The sequence below is a fragment of the Gymnoscopelus microlampas genome (assembly GCF_963454915.1).
Source record: "Gymnoscopelus microlampas genome assembly, chromosome: 22".
Lineage (NCBI taxonomy): Eukaryota > Metazoa > Chordata > Actinopteri > Myctophiformes > Myctophidae > Gymnoscopelus > Gymnoscopelus microlampas.
This window is the reverse complement of record NC_139959.1, coordinates 15,025,360-15,044,115: the sequence shown is the minus strand read 5'-3', so window position 1 is coordinate 15,044,115 and position 18,756 is coordinate 15,025,360. Positions and strand designations below refer to the sequence as shown.

At 43.6% G+C, this 18,756-nt stretch overlaps 1 protein-coding gene across 1 annotated transcript in view; it reads right to left on the bottom strand.

The window, feature by feature from the left end:
- Positions 1-6,500: 6,500 nt before the first annotated feature.
- The window catches only part of kcnb2b (potassium voltage-gated channel subfamily B member 2b), a gene marked incomplete at both ends in the record, with an annotated part of 127,485 nt that continues 115,229 nt past the window's right edge, over positions 6,501-18,756 (bottom strand). The window contains one exon of the mRNA XM_084048788.1: positions 6,501-8,495. Within this exon, the coding sequence (XP_083904914.1) occupies positions 6,501-8,495 (1,995 nt within the window). The remainder of the gene's footprint in view (positions 8,496-18,756) is intronic.

Below are 18,756 nucleotides of genomic sequence, written 5' to 3'. Positions count from 1 at the left end.
GCCTCTTTGCCAAAAAAAATTCGGCTAATGTTCCCCTCAGAAAAGGAATTCTAGGGTTCAAGTGGTTAATGTAAAAAAACTAAATCCTATCACACAAAGATTTGGCGGACCCCCTATAGTAGCTCTGAGGACCCCCTAGGGGTCCTGGACCCCCTGTTGAAGACCCCTGACTTAATGGCATCACATGGAGTCTTTGCTTTATTTCTGGCTTAAGGTGAAAGTTGCTCCCATTCACTACTGTGAACTATAAGAACGTTGCTGTCGGTTGGAGACCTCAGATGTCCAAAACTGTTACTGTACTTTTCAGGATCAAATAAAAAAATAGCAGATCTACAAGCTCAAAACATGTCGCTATTTATTCTTGAGCAAGGTAACAGAGATGACGATCGCGTTTCGACTCTTTAAAATATGGAGATAAGAGGTTTCTGCCCAACAGCAACGATAAGCAATAAAATGAACCGTATCTTGGAGGGAACATTTTCTGTTGATGATGAATTGCCATCTCTTACCAAGCACAGATTGGTTAATAGTCTGTAGTCTGAAATAACTTTTGGCAGTAGGGAATTCTTTAGAAAAGCCTCGAGTACAAACTGCAAAGTAATTTTTAACTGTACATTGAGTTGATATCCTTTATGAACCCAGGTGTCGGAGTCGTGTAATGTAACAAATTCAAATGATTAGCAAATGCGCCCAGGGGAAATACAACGAAACCCAAAAACTGCAGGCTATCAGTGAGCCAACATCAATTCATTTCATAGTAGAGCAGACACCACAAACACAATTTATATACACATTTATTTGTTATCCTGCATATGCTAATAGACGTAATGGGGAACAATGCTCTACAGAAATGTTGACATACATGTTACCATAACAAAGTGTTCTGTGGTCACATAATTGTTCAGACTACTACATGCATACAAAGATGCCGCTTTGTACAGAAACAGTCTGTAGCTCAAAATGTGTCTACCGATAATGTCCTTCAAAACGGAACAAAAAACAAAGTTCAAAAATAAAAATAACAGGCAGAATACACAAACATGAACAACTAAAAACGAGGGGAACAAAAAAACCTGTAGCCATAGCTTATGCATACAAGGGGAGGGAGGAGCAAGGTTTGGTAAGCACGCATGGGTGACACAGACAATAACCATCCTCTCATAGAAATTAAAGACACAGACTTTCTGCTCTGTACAATGCCACAAATGATAATGCCATTGTGAGACAGTAAGACACAGCATTACAGTCACTTTGCTGGTAGCTAGCTCACAGATTTAATTTCAGCACCCACACACAAACCACTTGAACAAGGGCAGTCGAGGTCAATGCACATCCCTTGTATCTCTAGTCCAGTGGTTCTCAAAGTGGGGTCCGTGAGGTGGTTCCAGGGGTTCCCCAGCAAAATGAGGTTAACCACATGAGGCCTATTTCATACCTTTTTAAATAGCCGATCTACAAGCATCGTGACGCGTTGTGAGCTTGAAGATCGGCTGTTTTCAAAAACATTTGAAAAATCATGAATTGTGAACATTTTGGAATCATTCTCAAGGGACGACTCCACCCATTTTCTTCATATAATTGGTCCTCACTAATGCTCATGATAACCATTTTTCTCTTCTCGGTCTGTGTCTCAGAGGAGGGCTGTGGACAGTTCAGAAACCCTCCAACATAATCAGGCAGGTTTCTTTTTTCAAACAAGATTTCACTTTTTATTTTTAGCAGCTGCCAAGCTGCTCTAGAAACAGGCTCAGACGTGGTCATCCGCGACATGTATTTGACATGTATTTGTTCATTGGCTGTCCTGGCTGTCCTTCACTACTTTAAGCCAATGGGGGACACTTCCCCGTTTAAGCCAATGGACGGCCGGTCCTTCGCAGCACCCGCCTCCCCTCGCAGCACCTCCCCTCCTGAAGGCAATCATAGTGAGAGGCTGAGAGTCATTAAGTCATAAAAACTCGGCCAGCGGAGAATCTACTAATCATCTGTGATTTACAACAGCCGTTCTACTGAGCGTTACGTTCTACACGCTCATCACAATAGACATCGTGTCTCCCTTCAGTGTTGATTTAACTCTGAGGAGAAGTTCTTCTTAGCTGTGATGACATGCAGTGGTGGAAAAAGTACTCAAATGTTTTACTTGAGTAAAAGTATGCATGCAGCTGCTAATAATATGACTGTCAAGTCATATTTATTCTTGTTTATTAACACGAGACCAATGGCTTCTATTATAGCTTCTATTATTCCAGGAATTGAAAGCCTGCTGTTTATATTAGCTTGGATGGCCCATCGGTGATGCCACTGGTAGGCGGGTTTCTGAACTGTCCACTGCCCTCCTCTGAGACACAGACGGGGAAAACTAAAATGTTGTCATTTTAATCATGAGCATTAGTGAGGACCAATTATATGAAGATCGGTTGAAAATGGGTCGTCCTTTAACAACACAAATCTTCTCTTATGGGGGGTCCCTGGCACAAAATATTTTCAGATGGGAGTCTGTGGCCAAATACATCAATTTTGGTGTCCTAGAACATGAACAATGTTTGAGAACCACTGCTCTAGTCTGTTCAGACTTGGCATTAAAATGTGTCCTGTCAAAATGAAGGGTTGTTCTCAACTAAAATGGGGACATGATTACTACAAACAAGGGGGAAAGGGAAATTCTTAATCTGAATCTGAAGTAACAATAAAGGGGGATATTTCACTTTCAAACATGTTTGGGGTCATTCTTAACATCTACTCAGGCTTTTGTGAGCACCCCGGACAGGTTTTTAGTTGCTTGATTCAGTATTTAGATAGTTGTTGCCTTCCTATACAAAGTAACCTATTGTAAATTCGAACTCCATTTTAATCATGATAGATTAATCAAAAACACTGGTCCTTGGTTCTGGTGACTGATATTGTCCTTCTAATGTGTGAGGGGGCCGTGTTTTTTCAATTACTTTTCATTTATGTTTTTATATTTTTTTGGGAAAACGAAACAAAATGAAATATAATGACAAATTTTAATAAAATTACAGAAAAAAGTAATCGAAAAAACATGGCCCCCTCACGTATTAGGAGGGCAGTATGAGTCACCAGAACCAAGGACGGGTGTTTTCGTTGAATCTAACATGGTTAAAATGGAGTTTGAAGTTACAAAGGGTTTGTATAGGAAGGGTGCGTGTCTGATAAAATGAATATCAAATATCTAAATACTGAAGCATAACTTAAAAACTGTCCAGGGTGCTGAGAAAATTAAGCCAGAGTAGACGTTAAAATGACCCCAAACATGTTTGAAAGTGAAATATCCCTTTAGAAAAGGAAAGTTATCACAACCTCCTTTACAAAAAAGATAGACAAATGAAAAATGTAAACAAAAATAACCACTGTCACACACCCACATTTTACATTTGTTCTTGAAAAATGCAAACTTACACTTTGGGGAACCCCAAAGAATCTCCTACTGAGTTGCCCAGGTGGTATTACTTTAGATAAAAGATAATTCCATGACCTGTCCCAAGATTCTTTCATTATGGAGTCAAATGATATTGGTCTGGGTATATGTGCAGAGAGTAAAGAAAGTATAGACCACAATGGATCACTGATGTGACACCCTTGTCTTCACTTCTCCCCTTGCTTTAACCAGCATCCTTTGCTAATCCTTAACCCATAAAATCCACCTCAGGGCCATTGTTCCTAAGGGCATGCCCATGGGGACGTGTAGCCACTGACAGCTCAAAGGCTCAGAGCACTCAGTGGCGTCAACATCGGATCAAATCTGAACCATCGATTCAGTGACAGTAGGGAACTCTCACTGCTAATCAATTAAAGTAGACCCATCACTCAGTGATGACTGCACTCCCTCCCTCTCAACACAGTCACTGTTTAACTCTATATCTGTGCTCCTTCCTGCCTCACTGGAGATTGATGGAGTTGGATTGTGTGGGACATAAAATACCCAGAAGGAGGCAAGAAATACCAAGACTCCATACTCTGGGCTCCAAGACATCAATGTGAGTTTTGACAACATCTTTCAAAAAGTTCAGAAGTAGTACAGTAGTTGACACAGCTGTAAAAGAAAAACAGATAATCTATCCAATTGGAACATCAGAGAGTTATAGAAAACCTGAGAACTCAATAACATTACTTGTATCTATTACATAAAGACCTGATTTCTCCTATAAAATTAGAATTTTCTGTACAGTGCAATATGAACAAAGCCAAATGACGTGCTACCTTCTCATAAACAGCGATGTTATGAAAAGGCACGCATCATTTCAACCACCGTATGGCAGGAAATTGTGGTCGTGCTCCATTTTGGTTTAGAAAAAATATAATCATTCTCAACATTAATTCACAAAAAACATAACATACTTTTTGTGTGGCCATTGATATCAGATAATCTTAGCATATTTTTGTAATCTATATAAAAGGCCCTGGTGGTCAATTTGGATCCCTATACTAAACGAAAATCAAATTTTGAGGTCCATTGACATCTGGCTTTATGGCTGGTGACTGACAGAATACGCCAGCCACACAGTATTCAAAAGTAAAAGTAAAATTCTTCATTTGCATTGTTTGAAATATTGTGGTAGCGGTAACACTGTTAGTTTGCCTCATATTAAAGATATATTATTTGAAAAATACAAGTAGTTTCTGCCTATACACTTACAAACCCCGTAGACAGAAAATAAAGTGCCACAATTCTTGGCCTGCATAGATTGCAGTATGCGGTATTGCACTTTCCACCTCTCTGTGAGAACCAACAAGTGAAAATAAACAAATAGAATTCACCCACTTCCTCTCAAATTCCTTCTGGATTATGTGGTTTTCTCAAACTCACTACTTAATTTTACACTCAGCCAAGTGCCATGCTAAAACAATAAATAAATATTCCAGCAATAAATTGGAATAAAAGGCAACATTACAACAGATAGTTCGGTGAAAAACAAAAGCATCAAGGAAGAGGAGAAACAAAACTTTGGGTTTAAGTTAGACAAAAATCAGTTTTGTTCACAACAAAACACAATAAGTTACTATCTAAGACACTACAGATATACAAAAAAGGATGTTTTAAATAATCAGCAGGATTGGATGAACTTGCAGTAGTATGGAACAAATGTGTACAATGATATAAGAGTGCTGACGATATGATGATAACAGTACAGGTAAAACATCCAAGAGTAGAAGAAAACTTAACTACAGTCATAGTACATGTTACCATAATTGTTCTTGAGCAGCTGATACAGATGAAAGCATGAAGATGTACTTGATTTGGTCCACTGATAGTATGAAGGTTCTTTTTTTCTCTGTAGACTGTGATTTCTGAATTGCCGAAAGAGAGATTTACAATGTAAAGCTTATACTGGATGTCTGCTAATGGCCATATCTACTGTAGTGTTTAATAAATATTCTTATTATACTTTATGGAATATCACTTCCCTACTGTAGAAAGCTTCTACATCCAATCTAGACCTACTTAGTTCATCATTTATTCATTAAGCTACATTTAGATGCACATATCTGATGTTAGAGTAAATTATATATTTTGTGATCTGGATGAATTCAAGATGTAGAACCAGGAATAAAACATATTATATATTTTAAACCCGGTTCTGACTTCTAAAAAACATCTAATAAAGAGATCTAATGGCTGAAGCATCTGATAGTTCCTGTTCTTACTGGATACCTATTTGGCAACTACGGCTGTATACGTATTAGAGGAATAAAGATGTTTTTGTCTTTCTAGCTACCCATATATAATATTTCAGTCATTATTTCAAAGGTTGTATATTGGAGGCTCAATTGAAGACCAAACCAGTCATTATGGTAACCAAAAACAATAATTCCAACATTACAAGTGAATTTCTTCACTCAAAAAAAGAAAGAAAATAATTTGCAGGTTTGTCATGAGAACACGTTGCATTTCCACAAAAGGTAATGATATGTTTTTATAGGTCGCTACGATACAACACTCGGACTGAGGTCTCTCAATGCAACATTGCTACCCCCCATTTCACATTAGAAACATTAGTACCTTCAGCAAAAGTGTTTTTCTTTTCCTTGCCATCCTGTGCATTTTCATTGCCTTTGTTGTCCTAGTAATTACAGTGGAGTGCTTTCTGCAAACTAAGCACCGTAAAATATCTCTTTTTTTGTTTGTTTTTTAAATGCATGCTTTTTTTTACATAAGTCCCTCTGTGCATTTCATTCTGTTGCTAGAAAAAGAAAAGAAAGTAAATATGTACAATGTCAGTTCAAAATGTCTGATAAATTCTGCGTGAGCTTCTTAATCTTTGAGTCCACAGTTTTATCTAGTCCCAGATTCCTTCTGATACGGCACCTGCATTGACCTGTGCAGTTTCTTTGTCAGCAATACACAACGACACAAGTAAAAGGGACTTGTCATGCCATGCAAAAATATCTTCCATTACAGCTGTACCCCGTATCCCTCTTCCTCCGCTCGTAAACACCAGGCTGAAGTCTGCAGTGGGACGGTTCACTCACAGCACCCCTCGCAGTCACATGCTGTTTTCGCAGCTTGGGGAGACGCTGCTTTCCCCTGGTATCAGGTGGATTTCGGGTGTAAACATGTGATTCTCCACTTTGTGTCCATTTTGGTTGCTGTCAGCCATGACCTCTCCACTCTCACCCACCATGCCCTGGGTGCAATTTTGTGCCGCCATCTTTGGCGATTGGGGCGCTACGGCCCCACCTGCCACTTCCGTCAGACGCATCTCCTCGAGGTTCTCCACGGACTGATCCTCATCGCCTGGTGGCGTGTCGACGACCAGCCTCTTCGGCGACGTGGGGCAGGTCTCCCCCTCTGGGGATGGGACCTGCTCCTCCGAGACTGGGAGGAGCGGTGAGGTCTCCCCCTCTGGGGAGTCGTCTTCCAGGGGGCTGGAGCTCATGTCCCCGGGTGAAGTGGTGCTGGGGGGTGTAAGCGGGCCTTCGGCAGAGGTTTGTGCAAAGTTGACTTTTAAGCCCTTAACTTTAAGAGGGTTGTTGCCTCTTAGCGAGCTCCGGATATTTTCTGCAAACCTGTCGAAACTTTCCCCTTCGTCAACCACCTCCGGGAACTGCAATTCGCCACCCGAGTTGAGGGCGTCTTCGAGTGCAGAACCCTGGGTGCCTTGGTCATCATCGGCCCTCAGCTGGCTCAGATCCAGCGGAGGAGGGGCCCTTTGGCGTCTGTCCTTACACGGCTCTGTTCCGTCCTCGTCCTCCATCTTCAAGTTAGGTCCCTCCCCTCCGACCTCGGCGTAGGAGGGGGGCGGCACTTCCTTCATTTCCAGCTCCACCTCCTCTGTTGGCATAGACTCGGGGCTCTTGTTGGGTGCAGAGGAGAGCGCCGTCATGGACGTGCTCAGGTTGCTCATGGAGCTCGTCGTGTTGAGATTGGTGAACGACTGCGACTTTGTCATGTGGTTGTAGATCTCCTCCAGCTTCTGGACACTGAGGTGCTGGGGGCTGCCCCGGAAGTGCCGTGGGCTCCGGTGCGTTCCCCGGGGGGTGCCAGTGGTGGCAATGGTTACCCGGTGAGGGGAGCTCAGCAGCACGGCCTCTGGGTTTATCCTGTCCGGGGACAGGAGGCTGGTTTCGGACATGGCACGCGAGCCCTTGCCGCCCCAGCGGCTGGGCGACAGGTGGTTGTCTAGGGACGTCTTCTCGCCGTCAACTCCGTCTACCACCACATCCATCAGCTCCATGCTGCGTGCAAACGCGTCCTTCAGGTTCATGGAGACTATGCTGCCATTCCTCTTGGCCCGCTCCAGCGCCTCCCTCCTCTTGATGGCCTTCTCCTGTCTCTTCTGCTCCTTATAGAACTCAGAGAAGTTGTTGACGATGATGGGGATGGGCAGGGCGATCACCAGCACCCCAGCGATGCAGCAGAGCCCGCCCACGATCTTCCCCAGCAGGGTCTGTGGGTAGATGTCGCCGTAGCCCACAGTGGTCATGGTGATGGTGGCCCACCAGAAGGAAGCGGGGATGCTGGTGAACTTAGTGGCGTCCTCGTCCTTCTCGGCGAAGAAGACCAAGCTGGAGAATATCATAATGCCCATGGCCAGGAACAAGATGAGCAGCCCCAACTCATTGTAGCTCCGCCTCAACGTGAAGCCCAGAGACTGGAGGCCTGTGGAGTGTCTGGCCAGCTTCAGGATCCTCAATATTCTCATGATCCTGAAGATCTGCACCACGCGGCGCACGTTCTGGAACTGCAGCACGCTCCGGTTGGACTCCGTCAGGAAGATGGTGACGTAGTACGGGAGGATGGCCAGCAGGTCGATGACGTTGAGTGGGCCTTTGAAGAACTTCCACTTGTTGGGGGAAGAGAGGAACCGGAGGAGGTACTCCATGGTGAACCAGGCGATGCACACGGCCTCCACGTGGGCCAGCTGCGGGTTGTCGTTGGCGTGGCCGAACTCGTCTGTGACCTGGAGCTCCGGTAAGGTGTTGAGAGACAGCGCGATGGTGGAGAGGATGATGAACAGGATTGATATGATGGCCAGGATCTGAAGAGAGGAAAAAGAAAAAGATGGAGAATTAAATGTTAGTATAAGGTAAATGAGAATTTGAATTGCTTATTGCTATCATAAGTATGCTGTAAAAGGTCACTAACAACACACTTCAAGGAAATTACTTTCGCTGTCACTATTAATGCACTTAAAAAGGGAGAGAATATTCAGAGTAGAAAATACCAAAGGCCTGTTGCCAAATGTGTTAAGCTTGCGCTCTTCAGCTAATATATTACGGCTCAGTGATTGGTGGCATACAGTTGGGATGCTTTGTGAAAACTCTGAGGCGTTTGGTTTGACTGGCACAAGGAGAAATATACATTAATAAGTCTCCAGAAGCGATGGCATATAAAACAACACAAATGAAATGGAGAGTTAGAATTAAACAGAATCTTTATTTCAAAGGCTGGCTCATGAATGAAAATTAATGCCAATTCATGACAGATGGGGTGATGCAATAATGATGTAAAATAACATAAAAGGGTGAGAAATGTGATGAAACATCCCAGTTAACAAAGTAAGGGGACAGAGATACAGTAGGACAGAAATCTATCTTGGGAGACAGTAGATGAAGGCAATATGCACATCAGGCAAGGAGCTGGTAGAAAATGATTCTAGCTCCACCTGTTGACGGCTGTCTAAAAGTGCCTCCGCACACATTTGACCAATTTCAAAAGCTTTCACTAGTCAGGTAAGACATACAGATATCGTCAGAGTCAAATGTTGGCATTAATATGAGGAAGGCATAAAGGAATATCAGAACAATGACATAAAGATAGTGAATAGTGGATAACTGGGTGATGCAGTATATAGCAAGTCTTCTGTGGAGGCTGGTTAAATAAAGACTTAAAATAGTTATTGTGCCTTATGCTGTGTCTACCATATGTTTAACCCTTTAAGGCCGGGAACGAATCTGTGTAACCACTTTATCCATTATTTTATACTTTGGCTATTTTAGAAAAATCGTGAAAATGTGTGCAAATCTTTGAATATATATTTTTTTAAAGCGAACATTTTTAACTCAAATCTTTGCTTCTGGGGGGTCCCTGGAACAACATATTTTGAGATGGGGGTCCCCGGCCAAATACATATCATTTTGGGTAGTCCTTGAAATGAAAAAGTTTGAGCACCACTGGCATAGAAACACATGTTTTTCCCCCCAAAAAATAGGATTTAGAAGACATTTGTAGAATCCCCAGAAGCAAAGATTTGAGTTAAAATGTTAGCTTTAAAAATATATATACATTCAAAGATTTGCACACATTTCCACGATAAAAAAAAAATAGGAATGCGTTCCCGGTCTTAAAGGGTTAAAAATTTACAAAAGACAACTGTGCAAAAAAGAAGAAAAGAATTGCTTGTTAAGGGCTCTGACACACTCAGAGATGAAGGAGGAACATTGTGTGACATTATGTTCCCGCCGTGTGTTGTGTGGAGGTATGGCTAGAAACATCCATCATGTTAATGATGTCATAATGACCTCTCAGATCATTATGACATGTCATTCTGCTTCAACCGGAGGTCAGGGAGAGCACAGAGACGAGCCCGACCGAGAGAGACACCCACAGGCCTTAAAGGAACACCTCACCCTTTTTTTCAACCTGTCACCATATAGGGGTCCTCCTCACTAATGCTTACTATAGGACGGTGCCATTTCTGTCTACCCGCTCCGTGTCCCAGAGGTGGGCCGTGGATAGCCTGAAAGTGTACAGGGTACATGCTGATGCCATCGTCAGCGGGATTTCACTCTAAAATAGTAGCCACAGTCGTTAACTATTTTCAAGCTATACCCACCTCTGAGAGTTTCATACAAATGAATGAGTGAGGAGCAGTGGTGTAAAGTAACTATTTGAAAATAGCCGATCTACAAGCTACAAGCTCACAAGCTATACAAGCTCACAAGATCTACAAGCCCACAATGCGTCGCACCGCGATGCATTGTGAGCTTGTAGATCTGCTATTTTCAAAAGATTTTATACATTTGAAAACTTGTGTCATTATGACATTCTGCATAATGAGTACTTTTACTTTTGCTACTTTAAGTACATTTTGATGACAATACTTTTGTACTTTTACGCAAGTAAATTTGGATTACCGGACTTTCACTTTTAGTATTTGAGTATTTCCACATTGCAATATTGCTACTGTTACTTAAGTAAGAAATGTGAGTACTTTTTCCACCTACTAGTAAGGTTAGCATGATGTGTGTGTGCGTGCGTGTGCGTGTGTGTTGCATTGTCAAGCGTATACTCTAATATTACTGGTTTGCCTTATTTGACCTCCTCCTCCTCCTCCTCAACCCTCTCCTATGCTCTCCTCCTCCACCACCGCCTTCCGCCTTGCACCAGCACAGTTAAACACCTCCTTAGAAAGCTGAACTCCCTCTTTTCTGCAGCTTTCCTTCTCTGTTCCCGTTTCTCTGTCTCAGCCCACACAGGTGAAAAGTCCTACACTCCCGCTAGCGCAGAATAACTTATCGGCCCAAAACGCTGTTGTTTCCGAATGGCTGCAGTCCTCAGAACATGATGGAGGCACTGGCAGCGCCCGGCATTCTCTCGTTGTGTGAGCTATTTAACATTTTTCCTGTGAAAATCTAATCACCAGATATGAAACGTCTCCTTCGAGGCAGCATATCTAAGCCAGCCCAAATACTGATTAACCACCATCGGGCTTGGGCAGAACAATGACTTAAATACGTTTAGACACTGACCATTCCATACATTTTCCGGAGGCATTGTCTATAGCTCCTTTGTGAGTTATGATCATTTGAGAAATGTCACAGTCGGAAATGGAGCTCAAGGATTGTGGGCACTAGCCCAGAGGGCCTTTGCTCCCTGCTATCTCCATACTTTCTCCAGTGGGCTCTCTATTCAAATTATGACTAGTGAAGACACTAAACCCCAGACATGATAATAGCCACGGGCTGGGGGAGCACCCACCCACTACATAAATTCCTGTCAGATGTTATAACATCTATACATCATATACTGTAGGTCCAATTCAAACTCTAAAAATGAGCATGGAAAAGTGAGGAAAGGTGGAAGAGACAGAGAGACTCAACATAGTAACAGCCAAATCTTTAAAGTGAAATAAATTAAATTAAAAAGCAACAAATTGACTTTAAAACCGAAAACAAGTGAAAATAGTTACCTAATGGGCTTTCCACACCAAGCACTATAACTATACAGATATATTTAAAAAAACATTCAAACTGAAGTGGATGGCAGAGTCCACGTATCACAACTACAGTATAATGGTGACAGTGGTGAACTGATATACAGCACAGGAGTTACAGTGCTTGGAGTGGACGGCCCTTAAGGGCATACCTGCCAACATTATGCCATGAAAAAGAAGGACATTTTCTGGGGAATCAGCAAACGGCAACGACGACAACCCCTACACCACAGATTAACCACTTAACAGTTTTGAAAGGAAACTTTGGTTAATATAGAAGAAATACAAGGATTAGAAATAACTTAATTTGTGTTCATACTGTAGCTCACAAAATAAATGAATGAAAAATACAAAATGTACAAGAAAGTCTTCAAAATGTCCACATCTAAAATTGAGGTGAGGTCTGGTAGCTAAATAGATATTAATTTGGGGGTCCTCTAGCAGGCCAAAAAAACAGCACGGAAACCAGGGAGAGAGTGAAAATGTGAGAGAGGAGGAGAGAGACAGAGAGTGTGTCCTGGCTCAAACTGTTGCCATTAATGAACGCTGGCTGGTGCTTATTGGGTTAAACCTATTATCAGCTAAGTGAGGCGGCCTTGGCGTGGCCTGGTGCACTGCAGAAAGAAGGGAGACCACTGTGCCTCCGGGACACAGTTTGCTTCCCTACCCTCCCCGACCTCGTGGAAAGCTTATTTAAGTTTCAACCTCTGGATTCGAGCCACCGATCAGACAACCTTAGTTTTTGCCCCTGTTGCGGAACAGCTTGGCACACCATCAGCTCCTGAGATGGGGGGGGACGGATTACGCCTGTGAAGATAATGGTTTTGCACAGTTTAGGGGGCTCGCTGAGGCATAGTAAGACTGTTTGCTTACACAACCGACCTTCCAGTTACACTACTACTTGCCACAATCTATGATTTGTGGAGCTACCAAGGACACGGTATCACTCATATTTTAGAGGTCATACCTTCTTCATTTAGATGTGCATGAACTGCCACCCTGGGATACTGTTAATCTTTCTGCGTTCCACACTATGGCCGTCTCCACACTTACGTACAGCTGAATGAACAATGTACACATTCTCATGCGTGGGTGTGCGAGCACACACACACACACACACACATAGATTTATCGTTTCAGTGACCCACAACCGTGTGATCTCATCTTTCCATCAGCACCAAATGGCATTTTAGAGAGAGGATGAGCAATTTCGAGGTGGCTTGCATTAACCTCCTGTAATTGTGTGGGAGTATTTAAGAAGATCAATTACTTTGGGTCAAGTCTTCTTTGCTCCTGATTTGCATTGAACGCACGGCACAGCATCGCATGGCGTGAGCCGGAGACTTTAATCTCGGGATCTAAGCATGGCCTGTCAGTCGACCTGGTAGTGACCTGCCAGTAACCTTATTATGGAGTACTACAGATAAAAGCTACTAGAAATCTGACATTTTAGTGGACCGGGACTTGGGGAAATGTGCAGAGCTCTTCTTGTGACCAGTAATAAATAGGTGCATCAGGTAATGGTCTAAAGGATGACCATATTTTCAAACACCCAAAACGGGACCCTCGACACTTTAAGCAAAAATAGCCGATTTACAAGCTCGCAAAGTGCTGTGATGTGACACGCTGTGAGGGGGGGCGGTTATACAGTGAATACAATCTTTTACCATCGGGATGATGTTGCAGGCTAGGGCTTCAAGATTATTTGTCCCCACAAGTATAGGACTTCTGAACAAACAGGCCCAATCTCAGTTCTGTGCATACAATGTAATGTGATGCCTCTTGAACTATGACTGGTAGCCTTTTCTTCTTCCTCTCTGTAAGAGAGGAGCTGTGTAGTATTGTCAATCTATTGTGTGATCTGTCTATGTATTGTGTATTTATGTTTTGTGATTTATTTTGGTATCCGGATAGCTGCTTGGTACAAAATGAATTTCCGCAAGGACAAGCATCTATCTATCTATGATAAACATCTGTGTAAGCGGTCAAAACAAGCATTTCTGTAATTGTGGTCAAAACGGGACAGCTTGCTAGTGAATGTTGAAAACTTGTGTTTTAGGAGATATTTTTAGGAACTTGGGACACTAGTTTGAAGCCAGGACAATGTAGGTACAGTACAATGTCAACTTTAACTCAAGCCCTAAAGTCGGGTGAGGGGTGAAGTTAATGGTGGGCTACAGGCAGGGATACTCTGTATACATAAGGACCAAACCATTGCCCTCTTGGATATCTGTGAACAAAAAGCATTGGCTTTCTAGAATGACGCAGGAATTATAATAGTACATCTCACTGTCAGCTTCATCGCAATCCAAGCAGTTCAAATGAATGACCAATCAAAGGGAAACTCCAACGTAGGACTATCAAAATGCTAAAGATGCAAAGTTTACTTAAAAAGTAAACTTTGCCGTCTACAGCTGAAAGGGAGTTCTGAATATTCAGAACTATTCAGAACTATTTCTTATAGTTAACACCATGAAACTGCCGCGGGTCACAGGCTTTATTTTATCTGTCTCTCCATCGCTTGCTCCTCTCCTCCTCACACCTCTCTCTGTAAAGGTTCCGTCTCCTGACTCTCCTCAGCAAACCCCAACTAGGCCATGCTCAGCCTACGGATGAAGGCTCATTGACTTGCTTACAGTGCTTCAGATGATTAGATGGTTGAGTGACACGCTTCAGCAGTCTACTGTGCTGCTGGCCCCTGTGCTATCTCTACCCCCATTTCAACAACACAGCACTGCTTAACACGATTGCCCTTTGAGTGAGAGATTAGCGAATTATTTAGAGAGCCCATTCAAAGTGATCATGCGAATTGGAGAGGAGCAAGAGTTTGACAGAGAGTTAATGTGTGTGAGTTAGAGAGCACACACGCGCGGGCGAGAGAGAGTGACATATCATATTTATTTCATGTGTTATCCTCCGATATTTACTTTGCCTAGAGTCCCCTCATATAGACAAAACAAAACACACTAAAATGAATTACTTTACTGCCCTCACAACAACTAAATCAACAAAGCGATTAACCATGGGGCGGCAGTGGCTCAGGGGTAGAGTGGCCGGTAGAGCGGCCGGATGAGTTCGATCCCAGGCTCCCCCAGAGTTAGTGTCGAAGCGTCCTCGAGCAAGACACTGAACCCCTAATTGCTCCTGATGAGCAGGTTGGTGCCTTGCATGGTTTCCTCCGCCGTCGGTGTGTGAATGGGTGAATGTAATGCACAATCTATGTAAAGCGCTTTGGATAAAAGCGATATATAAATGCACCATTTACCATTTAATGACATGCCCAAAATACTGATCGATTATTGATCTATTATTTTATTGAGATGATCGATTCTTTGTTTTATAATCAATTAAGTAAATTAGTTCAATTAACTGTTGCTGCCCTAATTCTTCTGCCTTCATGTCCCTGGTGTATGGAGACAATGACCATGATTCCCCAGCCCCCTCCCTCCCTCCCTCCCTCCCTCCATCCATGGCTTCAATGAGCTCCTGAGGGAAGCCTGGATGGAGCAGGAGGAGGTGTGTGAGCTTTACCAAGGGGAGTGTTTTGGGCACTGAAGCGAGAGGCCTCTCTCTGTGGGGCTTTGCATCTCTCACAACTCCTGTCATCTCCGCCGCTGGCCTTTGAAAATACTATTACCACTCTCTGCATCCACTCCTCCACCCCCTCCACCCCGCCCTCCTTTCTGTGTCAATAGTCAACAGAACACTAACTCCTCTCTAACTGCCCTGTCACTACTGACAGGCCAGTGGACGTTAACCGCTACGGCTCGCTGCGCATGTCGCCTGCCCCCCACCCCACCCAACCCGCCCCCCCGTCCCCCCCATCGCATCCTCCCGGCTTCTCTGATGTGAACGCTGTAGAGTTGTACACTGAAGGAGGAGGGAGGGGAGATAAAGGAGTAAGGTGGGGGTGGGGGGGTTAGTCACGCCACACCAGTGACCCGTCTGTCAGCTCGGGGTGGTTGGGCGGGGAGCTATTGATTGTGTACACTTCACATCATGGACACTGGGGCTCGGCTGGCTTGTGCGAACGGCTTAATCGATCCTGCTTGGAGCGCTTACTGGCCATGATGCGCCTCCGAGACCCCCTCCCCCCGCCCCCCCCCCCCCCCTCGCCTCCACCAGCCCATGTCATCAATTTGGGCAGGATTAATTGACCTCCTGCTCAGGTATGATAATTTTTTGCTGCCGAATCAATCCAGGTGATCATGGCTATGGTAATGTGGATTGATCCGGAGGTCGGTGTGGTATATCTTCCTATGAGCCTGTGAATCTCTTCCCCGGCGGGATGATCCTGTCAAGACACCCAGACATGGATGGGTGTTCAGCACCTCAGCACCCATTTAGAGTCACACAACATGACGGCTTAATCTGCGAAATGTTAATCAAACGCTACATTTAATAAATCCCGGAAAATCCAATGCATGATTAGTTTCAAAACGAACAGCGGTGCTTATGTGCTTATTTCATGTTTATGAGCACCTGCCGCCCTGTCCTAAAACCTGGGCTTGCGTTCCAGAGGGGCATAAATTCTGCTGCTAATAAGCCAGTACATGCACAGTATTATCAATAACGCAGGCAGGTACACTAAGTACCAAGACAGAGGGAGTTTCAGAAGCTTAGACAAAGATGACAGAGCTTAGAATACACACCACCACACAGAGATCCAACACTAATCATCTTCCCTCCCACACAAAGCCTTTGTCGGTTGAGTAACTTAGCTGGCCAGTGTCCAAAGTCTTCACACACAGAGAGAGTGAGAGAGTGTGTGTGTGAGAGAGAAAGAGAGAGCGAGAGAGAGAGAGAGCGTGTGAGAGAGAGTGAGAGTGAGAGTGGTATTTTCTGGCTGCCCACTGGCTATAACGTAAGAGTTCATAAAACATGGGAGAGATAAAGATGAAACTTGTCTTTGTAAATTCCTTAAAATTGAGACAATATGTTTGAATACAAAATGTAATTTGCACATATACTGTAGCTGGGCCATTTCAATGATGAATTCACAGTTTAGTCTGAAAAATAAAAAGGCTTAGCTGGCTTTGTAGTGCTGTGATAATGATGGCTAATTATTTCAGGAAAAGCTATTGAGCTGTTAATTTTTCCTAATGTAGTCAATAATTGAAGTGGATCTAAAGCACTTGTTTTGGCATAACACAACATTCAACGTAACCATGCAGTGCCACTTGCAATTTAATTTGTCATCCGTCAGTTCAGTGCAGCATGCTACACCATGCTTGGAAACCAATCTGAAGAATATTGATGTTAATATGATTAACTATAATTTCAGGGTCAACCAGAGAAAGGTTACACATTAGGCCCTCGATAATGCGTCACCAGGCTTTCCAAAACACCTGTGGAATGCCTGGTTTCTATTTACTGATCAGGCTCTGATCCAGTCAAGTGTCTAGTCTACTGTATCCGGTAATTTGCGTGCACACTGTACATGCACGTTTCTGTACTGGCTCTAGGGGTTTGGCTAACCAAGGCTAATGCACACAGAATAGGAAACGCCGCCTGATAGCGTCATTATCACTCTGAGCGGAGCATCTCCAAGTGATCACACATGCAGTCGCACACACACACATTTCCCCTCATCACATTTTCATGACAGTAGTCTCCTCACAATAATTATTTCAAACCTCATTCTATTGTTTCCACTGGCTATGGTTTTGTGTAAAGGTGTATATTAAGCAAGGCCCCAGGTGCCACATTCATAACAGATCTCTGCAGAACAACTCTCCGCTTGCTCTCTCAAACATTGACACTAGCAGCATCCTCTCCGTAACCATGCAACAAGCACAGCCCAAGGGCTTTTCAGGCCCGGAGGTGTGTGGTTCACATCACCACTGCTCAAAACTCTGGCTGTGTGGGCTGACAACCATATGAAAGGAGTCTTAATGAATAACAAATTCTCGCCCACTCGCAGGCCACTCGTGGCCTTTGGCTCCAGAATGCATGAGCACAATTTCAGCAGCAGTGCTCTCCAAGAGAGCGAAAGAGAAACATGCAAAAAAAAGTTTGTGCGTCACTGCCATGGCTAGCCTGACAAGGCTCTTTGGATGTGTGTTATCTGTCTCAGTTAGAACCGTCAGTCCCTGTTGAAATACATTGTGTGCCTTTCCCCTTCCCTGTCTCTTACAGCAAATATAGAGCATTGCTTGTGCGGTCCACCGCCCCCCTTGAAGGCCATTCCGGCTATTTCAGAGCTGATTTACTTTGGGGTGATATTTGTTTGTGCGTTACTTTCTTTTTTCAGCAGAACCAGGGGAGGAAAAGTGGGGTGGGCATGAAATATTTATAGAGTATGTTCATTACATCAGCCACCAGGGCAGTCGCACGAAGACGCCTGCACAGTACAGGCAACCCAGCGGTGAGTGGAAGCATGTGGCACTCCATTATGGCTCTGATCTGTTCTGGCTCAGTGATGCATGATGGCCCTTGTCTGCAATTGGTAACAAAAACAACAACAACCCCCCAAAAAACATAGAGGAAACAATGCATTAGATGAAATATGAGGCTGAACACTTCCCCTTCTCTGTGCTGTGGGCTGTTATTATAATATTCATTATTATTTTCCAAATATCACAGTTCCACAATCCCATTAATAGTGTAAGTCAGGGGCTTTCAACCAGTGGTCCGGGGACCACCAGTGGTCCTTGGGGGGGGGGTACCAGGGGGTCCCCAGCTAAATTAGTTAACATAGCGTCACAATCTTTTTAACCACTTTTACCACTATTGAACCACTATTGACTGCAAAAACAACAGCATTCCAAGGTAAACATGCTGGATTTGTGTGGTTTGACAAACAGCTCAGAGAGAAATGGATTGATATACATGAATGAATGAATGAATGAATGAATGAACGGACAAAGAAACGCTACATGTGTAACCACTGTATACGCTGTGCAGCGAGGCCATTTCAAGGCTCAACCTTGAGGACAATTCACCAACTACCCTTCTCAATCAAGTGTATTGATGAATTTATTTAAAGCCCTGAGAGAATCCTTACGTGATCTGCTGACTGGAATGGAAACCTAATGCATGGTACTTCCTATATCCAGTAACATAGCCTCCAGCCTTTCCTATT